At 45.8% G+C, this 9150-nt stretch overlaps 1 protein-coding gene across 1 annotated transcript; it reads right to left on the bottom strand.

Annotated features, from left to right (window-relative positions):
• Positions 1 to 858: 858 nt before the first annotated feature.
• Positions 859 to 1434, bottom strand: LOC129688207 (vesicle-associated membrane protein-associated protein A-like). Its single transcript, XM_055622987.1, has one exon. The coding sequence runs from the start codon at positions 1432 to 1434 to the stop codon at positions 859 to 861; it is 576 nt and encodes a 191-aa protein (XP_055478962.1).
• Positions 1435 to 9150: the final 7716 nt, after the last annotated feature.

A 9150-nucleotide genomic window follows, 5' to 3' on the forward strand; every position in this document is an offset into this window, starting at 1 on the left:
TTTTAGATCTCTGTAAAATAAATCCATTACAGTTGTTCAAACTATCAAAATAGCTTGAAATTCTATAAATTCCTTTCCTTAATAAAGTGGGGAGTCTTAATTACAATACTAAACTGTGTGGAAGGGCTTCAATGCAAACAAAAATCACGCAGTGTAAATTTCAGATTCCCACTTTTCTTCTAACTGCCCCAAGTGACACAACAGACCACGGCGGGCTGCCCAAAAAGAACCTGTTAACTTTTTTTTTTTTTCTTTTTTTTTTTTTTAAGTTAAATACCACTGGGCAGATTTGTAAGAGTGAAAAACTCAGTCAAAAATTGCTTCAGAAGGGACAGGGAAATTTTTGCCACATTAGCATATGTGGAAAAAGATACCATTCCCCCACCTCACCCCCAACTGAACTCCTCTTGGCATTTCCTGGAAGGGAGGGTTAGCAAATTTCAATAAATCATATTTCAAGAGGTAACTCAGCAGATTTAAAAAAAAAAAAAAAAAAACTAAAGAGACTCACAAAATAAACATTTACAAGACTGAACAATTCTTGAACTCTTATTAAAACCAAAAGAACACCTCTTGATGAATTTCACCCCGCACAGAATGGGCAACTGACTTATGGTGGTCTGATAATATGCAACCTGTCCAGTAGCCCAACATTTCTTATTTGGCTTGTTTGTTTGTTTGTTTGTTTATTGCGTCCTTCAACCACGAAAGATCATTTGGGGCGAAGCCTAAGTGACGCTGTACACACACCAAGTCGTCACTGCGAGCCATCCTCCCGATGAGGCGGTGGGTAAAGGAATCTTGCTTCTGGTCTAAGTGGGAGTCGGGTGAGAGGAAGAGTGCCGTGCTCGCCTCCCTCTACAAGAGGTATTTCCCTAGAAAGAATCCGACGAAAACTGCTCCGATCACGAGAAGTACAACAGGGAAAGGCGAGGTGCGATTCGGCTTCAGGGAGGTGGAGGAGGTGGGCTCCGGCCTGCTGGCGTGCGCGGCCTTTCTGAATCTCAAGACTTGTTCCTGTTGGTCACTTTCTCTCGGCATTTCAAACACACACCTCAGTTTCGAATCCATGAGTTCGCCGGGCCTTGCCTCCTTCCACACGGCCTCCAGATTCGAAGTGTCCTCGGGGGCAAACACTGTCTGCACCATGAACTTGTGCGTGCCCTCCCCGCTGGGGTCGCGGCCGAAGGGCTGCAGCATGGCGGCGACCGTCACTGTGCAGCCCGGCTCGATGACGCCGCTGGTGGGCCGCACGCAGTAGCGGCGGGGCCTGGTGCTCTTCACCTTGAAGCACACTGTCCTCGACGACGGGTTGCACAATTTGAGATGCGTGGTGACTACCGCGGTGAAGGGGCCTTTGAACTTGAGGACGGAGGGTGGGTCGAGGACCAGGACCTGCGGGGGCTTCGCGGGGGCGCGGGAGGCAGACGCCATGGGGACGGGAGGGGGTGGCGGTTCGCGACCCCTGGTCTCCGCGTCACAACCGCCGGGGGCCACGCGCGTCCCCATCCTGGACATCCCTGGGCTCTGGGTTTCACGCAGCCGTTTGGGGAATGTGTGATAAAATGTGGTTTATAAAATCATCCCTGGGAGATAAACGCGGTTTATTGAGCTCAAACAGCCAAAGAACCATCCCTTGAAATAACTATCTACGGATCTGAGCCCCAACGCCTTGGGGGAAAGGAGTGTCCGCGTGTATTAAACATGGGGTAAGTGAAGCGCTTCTTAAATCCTACCTTCCAACCCACCCCCACTCTATACACAGCGATGATAATTTCTCTTAAAAACTGAAAAAAAATTGTTAAAAGTGGAAAAATACACACGGAATTTAAAAATGAACGAGCCTCGGCGTTTTTTAGGCATCTGATTCAGTGGCAATAAGTACATTTACCCTTCCCTCCATTATTGCAAGGGCACCTCCACTCTAGTTCCCTGCGCTGCTTACTTTTTATAACCCGTGAAGAGCCTCAAGTGACTGGCCTATGATCACGTCTATGCGAGACTGTCACCACTGATGACTGATGTGGATCTTCTTGGCAGGTGGGCCTTGGCTTATAACAAATCTAGCTAAACACGGGGGTGGGGCGGAGCTGAGGCGATACTCCTTCCAATGGCACCTGACTGGAGATCCTGCCCTGACTTCCCCAAATAATGGACTGCAGACCTGGAAGTGTAAGCTGAAATACACCTTTTCCTCCCTAGATTGTTCATCATGGCAACTCAAATCAAACTAGGATCCCACCTAAAGAGAAACTTACAGAAACTTCTGGAGCTTTATATACATTTTCCACTCAAAACGAGGTTCCTCTCAGGAGGTGGCATTGACATTAAAGTAGATAAATTAACAAAGAAGTTTGGAAGTCCTTTCAATCTCCCCTCTGCCCTCCTAGGGGAGAATGGAAGAAGCAGGACACAATTGCCACGTGGCAAATGTCCTTATTGTGTACTTGAGCCTCTTTTGGATATATGCCTAGGAGTGGTATAGCTGGAACTTGAGGAAGAGCTATTCCTAATTGTCTGAGAAAGCACCAGATTGATTTCCAGAGTGGTTGTACCCGTTTACATTCCCACCAGCAATGGAGGAGGGTTCCCCTTTCTCTGCAACCTCTCCAGCATATGTTGTCACTTGAGTTTTTGATCTTAGCCCTTCTGATGGGTGTGAGGTGAAATCTCAGGGTCGTTTTGATTTGCATTTCCCTGATGACTAATGACACTGAGCATTTCTTTAAGTGTTTCTCTGCCATTCGATATTCCTCTATCGAGAATTGTTTAGCTCTGTTCCCCATTTTTTAATTGGATTCCTTGAATTGTTGCTTTTTAACTTCTTTAGTGCTTTATATATATTGGATATTAGCCCTCTGTCAGATATAGGGTTGGTGAAGATCCTTTCCCAATCTGTGGGTAGTTGTTTTGTTCTGACGACAGTGTCCTTTGCTTTACAGAAGCTTTTCAGTTTCATGAATTCCCATTTATTGATTGTTCTCTTAGAGCCTGTACTTGGCTGGGTGTTATTTGCATAGGCATTCAGCCAGCCCCTTCAGCCTTGATTTCTTCATCTATAAAGCCAATAACAGAAATGCTGTTGCCAGTGTTGTGTGGGTTAAGTGAAGCACTACACAAGAACGGTCTTTATACTACACACCCAAATTTGTTGTTAGTCATGTGCAGTTCTGGCCCTCATTAATACCAGTAGGCTGCAATCTCCTAGATAAGGCCTGGCCCTTGCCTACATGTTAGTTATCTGTGTCTTAAAATATATAGCTAGATTAAAAAAAAATACGGAGCCTATGTAGAGTCTGAGGATATAGGAGTTTAGGTTGTAAAAATCTAGAGTGTTGTTATTTAGTCTGAGAAAATGTTTCAGGGTTGATAAATGCAAAAAAATTGGAGTGTCTAAGTTGATGTTTTAAGGTATATAATTATAAGTTATAATAATATTAAAATAGTTTAAAGCATGTTAAAAATGAGAGATACTTTAGATCTCTCCCCCCTCTTTGCTACTGTTGTGCTTATTTTATGAGATTTCAGAAGTTCAGAGTTTTGGCATTAATCAATAGAGTTCTGATAAGTTGATGGAGCACTGACTGCTTATTATTCAGTCACCAGGTTGAGATTTTAATTTCCTTTGGTTGGCTTCTGGAGATAGACTTAAAGGTACTTCTCATCATGTTAAAAACATCTGTTTAATGTGTATATCTGACCCAAAAGTCATAGCTTTTAGTATGGTATTCTTAATATCTGCCATTTCTGGGGTAGATTTTGACACAGGAATATCTTAAACCTATTCCTTCTAGTTACTTTATAAAGAAAAATCGAGCATCCAGGGTTTAGCACTAAAGCCAGTAATGTATTTCTGCCTAACTTTCCAGTATGAACATAGAGATGGGGACTAAAAGATGCTGAGTGTATAAAAAAAATGGCCAAGCTTCATTCGTGGCTAATTACCAACAGCTATGCCCACAGAAAAAATGTTACCGTGGACACACTTAAGTTGTGTATAAAGGTTATAAAACAAACAGCTGATACTTATTCAGTGGGATGCAGTTTTACCTGTTACTCTCAAAATGTTCAATTTGCTGATATGTTACTTTTCTGAGTATTTAAAATTATGTATTTCCTTTTGTGTACTAAAAAATTTCATATAAGTTTCAGGATTTGACCTGGATCTGGCATAGCTCAAAAGGATCACAGATGAGATTTTCCCTGATCTTTCCAATTTAATAGATAAATTTTAACTTCTGTCTCCAGTCTAAATTTGTCTCAGCAGATTTTCACCTGTTTAACTCTGTTCTGGGATCAGCTGTGGACTGCAAGCTGAGATCTGGACTTCCTGGAAACTGACCTGATTGCTCCCTGCCTCTTCCGGTGGATCAACTAACCAGATGCTTGGGACTGCCCTATTGCCCAGCCTTTGACTGGCATTTCAGCCTCCCTAGCTCCTGATGCCTACGGTCCAACGGTCAGCATCGAAGAAGCTCCAGAAGACGGATCTTCGCCCAAATCCCCCCTAGCAGGCTGAAATGCTAAGTCAAAAGTGGCTCCCTGGCATTAGCTATTATCTTGAGCATCTGCTTAGCTGAAATAAAAACTAATATTGCAGCAACTGGGCTAAAAGCCTAGAGAGACCCTAGAAAAAAAAAGAATAATAGCTCTCCTTGGCTTACTACCCCTATATCTACCCTATAGGGACCCAAACCCCGACCAAGAGCCGGGAGAAGCCGCCGCAGCCGGACCTCAGGAGGAACCGGCTCCTTCCCCGGTGGCAGGGCGGTTGAGAGGGCGCCGAGAGGCCCCTCCGGATTCCACATCTCAGGCTCTCCCATTACGAGCGGGGCCTGACGGCCAGCTCCAATACTGGCCTTTTTCCGCTTCAGATCTATATAACTGAAAAAAATAATAACCCCCCCTTTCTCTAGGGATCCTTCTAGACTCACTGCTTTAATCAAGTCCATTTTAGTAACCCACCAGCCCACCTGGGACGATTGTCAGCAGCTGTTACAGGCCCTCCTGACCACCGAGGAGAAGCAACGGGTCATTTTGAAAGCCCGTAAAAACGTTCCGGGGGATAACGGGCAGCCTACTCAGTTGCCAAACGAGATCAACAAGGCCTTCCCCTTGGAACGACCTGATTGGAACTTCGCCACAGAGGACGGTAGGAATCACTTACGTCTCTATCGCCAGTTGCTGATAGCGGGTCTCCATGGGGCAGCAAAGCGCCCCACTAATTTGGCCCAGGTTAAGTTAGTGAACGAATAAATAAAACTTTCAAGGAGACCTTATCCAAATTAACGCTGGCAACTGGCTCTAGAGACTGGGTGGTCCTCCTCCCACTGGCCCTATACCGGGCCCGGAACACCCCGGGCCCCCATGGACTCACTCCTTTCGAGATCCTGTATGGAGCTCCACCACCGGTCGTTAATTTCTTTGATCCCTATATAGCCTCCTTTGCTGACAGCCCCTCTCTAAAAGCTCATTTGCAGGCACTGCAGATTGTCCAGAAAGAAGTCTGGAAACCCATCGCTGCTGCATACCAGGAACAGCTAAACCGACCGGTGGTGCCGCATCTGTTCCAGATCGGAGACACAGTTTGGGTCCGCCGACATCAAACCAAGAACTTGAAACCCCGCTGGAAAGGACCATATACTGTGTTGCTAACAACCCCGACGGCGCTCAAGGTCGACAGTATCGCAGCGTGGGTACACGCCTCCCATGCCAAAGCGGCTCATCGGGACGCAAAGCAAGATCAGACTCCAGCCTCCTCATGGAAACTTCATCGCACCCAAAATCCACTAAAGATAAGACTGGCTCGGGGGGGGGGAGGCCCTAATAGGTTTATAAGTAGTCTTGCAGAATAGAAGGGGGCTAGATATCCTCTTCTTACAAAAAGGAGGACTATGTGCAGCTTTAAAGAAAAAAATGTTACTTTTATGCTGACCATACTGGATTGGTAAGAGATAACATGGCTAAACTCAGAGAAAGACTCAGAGACAGCAATTCTTTGAGTCAGGACAGAGCTGGTACGAGAGATGGTTTAGTCGGTCCCCCTGGATTACCACCCTGATCTTCTCCATTATGGGTCTTCTAATCATAATTCTCCTGATTCTACTAGTTGGGCCTTGTATCCTAAATCGGCTAGTTCAGTTTATAAAGGACCAGCTCTCCGTCATACAGACGTTAGTGCTAACCCAGCAGTATCATCAACTCAAGCAGCTGGAGACAGAGATTGACTCTCCCTAGACCCGTAGAATGAAGGATTCCATTCTAAGATAGAAGAAAAATGGGGGAATGAAAGAATAAAGCCCTAGCATAATGCTGGCAACACTATTTTGCAAGACTGGAGCAGTGCAGGGTCAGAGGCAAGGCAGGACAGATGCCCAACAGCAGGATATCTGCGGTTGGGTGCCTGAAACACTCTGGGCACCCAAGATAAGAACCGGGTACGTGACTCCACTCACATCTGCCTTCCCGCCTTCCCTGTTCCGGGTACGTGACCTAACAATGGCTTTGTTCAAACCGCCCAATCAGATCCCTGTAACTATGCTTCTCACTTCTGTAACCATGCTTCTTGCTCCCGAGCCCTATAAAAACCCATCACCCCAACCGAGAGGCGCGCAAGTCTTCCGAAAGGCTTTGTCGCCCCGGGTACCCGTGTATCGAAATAAACCTCTTGCGGCTTGCATCCGAAGGCTGGTCTCGCTGATCCTTGGGAAGCGGGGTCTCTCCGTCTAGAGAGGCTCTACCGGGAGTCTTTCAGTTAGTCATGTGCAGTTCTGGCCCTCATTAATACCAGTAGGCTGCAATCTCCTAGATAAGGCCTGGCCCTTGCCTACAGCTAAGGGATACCCAGGGTGAGCAGCTGTTGGCAATGAGCAATATTAAATGTTCAGAGGGACGAAATAACACCGTCCAACTACAAGATGTTTTTGTTCATTTGCTGTGGTGCTGTGCATCAACCCCAGGACATTACCTATGTTTAGACAAGTGCTATACCACTGAGACTCAGCTCTGGGGAGAAGGGGGAACGTGGGGGGGGGGGGCAGCACTGGGAGAGTGGGGAGTGAGGTCATAAAGTATTCAAGTGGAGAAGCAAAACCACAAAGCAAAAGCAACGGTTACTCAAAGGAAGATTTGGGGTGATGTCTCCATGGGAAAGAAGAACTGTGGCAGAGGTTGGCAGTGACAGCCTAGAATGCTTATCAACAGAACTGAAGGAGCATCTTGGTGGGACTCTGGAAGACCAGAATGCTGAGAAATGTGGATGGTGGGCTTTCACTCATGAGATTTCAGAGAGGATGAGTCATCTCAAGGAACTGGCCATTTGTGTAACATTCTAGCAAAGAGTCAGCTGCATTCTGCTCATGTCTTGAGTACTGGCTTCAGGCTGAATGCAGGGGGAAAAGACTGACTTGACGGAGGACATTTCAACAGAATAGCATTTAGGTGGTATGGTTACTACAAAAACATTTGCTGTCTTCAACCATCCACCATCAGTATGCCTTTGTCCTTCTTTCCCCATTAGGTCCTGATTTGTAGACAGTGTGTTAACATGTTCAATATTCTGGGTCTGGAGAGATAGCTCAGCAGTTAAGAACCCTTTTCTAAACGGCCTATATTCAATTCCCAGCACACATATGGTGATTCCAATTATAGGAAATTCAACATTCTCTTCTGAATTACATGAGCAGACACACACGTTGTACACAGACATGCATGCAGGCAAAACACTCAAGCACATAAAATGTGAAAATCTAACAAAACAAACATTGTCAAGATTGAATTCTACCTAAATATGGTAGAGGTTTCCCCCGCTCTTCTCTGCCTCCTCTCCGCCACCGCACCCAATCTGATTTATATACAGGAACATCGTTTGAGCTGCATCAACCCATGAGCCCTGTGCAGGAAAGCATTCCTGTCAGCGCCCTGGCACAGTAGACTGAAACAAGCTGGAAAAGAGCTGTGTGATTTTCCGTGTTTTGTGTTGCCATGGATCTCAAGTCTGCATCTTTTCATCAGAGGTTTAGGACTGCCAAAAGGCAGGGGCTGAAAGAGGACACCTGTCTTACTTAGGGTTACTATTGCTGTGATGAAACACCATGACCAAAGCAACTTGGGAAGCAACAAGTTTATTCAGCTTATGCTTACATACCACAGCTGATCCTTGAAGGAAGTCAAGACAGGAACTCAAACAGGGCACAACCCTGGCGGCAGGAGCTGATGCAGAGGCCAAGGAGGAGTGATGCTTACTGGCTTGCTCTTCACAGCTTGCTCATGCTGGGTTCTTCCATAACTCAGGTCCACCAGCCACACAATAGCTTGGTCCCTCCCCCATCAATCACTAATTAAGAAAACACCCTACAGTGTTTTCTTAAGATTGGCTGCAGTCCAATCTTATGAGGGCATTTTCTCAGTTGAGACTTCTTCCTCTCTGATGATTCTAGCTTGTGGCAAGTTGACACAAAACTACCCAGAACAATTCCATAATTCTAGGTAATACAGTAGTGCAGTAATATAACTTATGAGTAGAGAGAAGTATCGGTGACCGTTGAGAAGAGAATAAAGCCTGGAAGAGGAACAGAGCAGATAAGCAGTGGAGAAGGAAGAGCTAATGAAAAGGCTGAGAAGGGAGTAGGTGCTTCGGTCTAGGAAGACCTCAAGTTTTTGCAAACACACACACACACACACACACACCACCCATAGCTCAATTGCAGGACAAGAACTTAACCTCTTTAAACTGCAAGTTCCTCACCAACAAAACAAAGATAACAAAGCTTTTGTTGTGTTGAAAGAATTAGTAAAAAGTTAAGTGCCTGGGACTTCAGAACTGTTCAAGTGACTTTCCACTGTGAGTTCGTTCACAGATTAACAATTTCTTATTTTTTTAATTTTTATTATTTTTAATATTAGTTACAGTTTATTAACTTTGTATCCCAGCTGTATCCCGCTCCCTCATTTCCTCTCAATCCCAACCTCCCTCCCCCATCTCCTCCCTGCCCCTTTCCAAGTCCACTGATAGGGGAGGACCTCTTCCCCTTTCATCTGACTCGGGTTTATCAGGTATCTTCAGGACTGGCTGCAATGTCCTCCTCTGTGGCCTGGCAGGGCTGCTCCTCCCATGGGTGGGAGGAGGGAGGTCAAAGAGCCCACCATTGA

The sequence above is a fragment of the Psammomys obesus genome, unplaced genomic scaffold (genome assembly GCF_907164565.1).
Source record: "Psammomys obesus unplaced genomic scaffold, mPsaObe1.curated_primary_1811, whole genome shotgun sequence".
In the NCBI taxonomy this organism is placed as follows: Eukaryota; Metazoa; Chordata; class Mammalia; order Rodentia; family Muridae; genus Psammomys; species Psammomys obesus.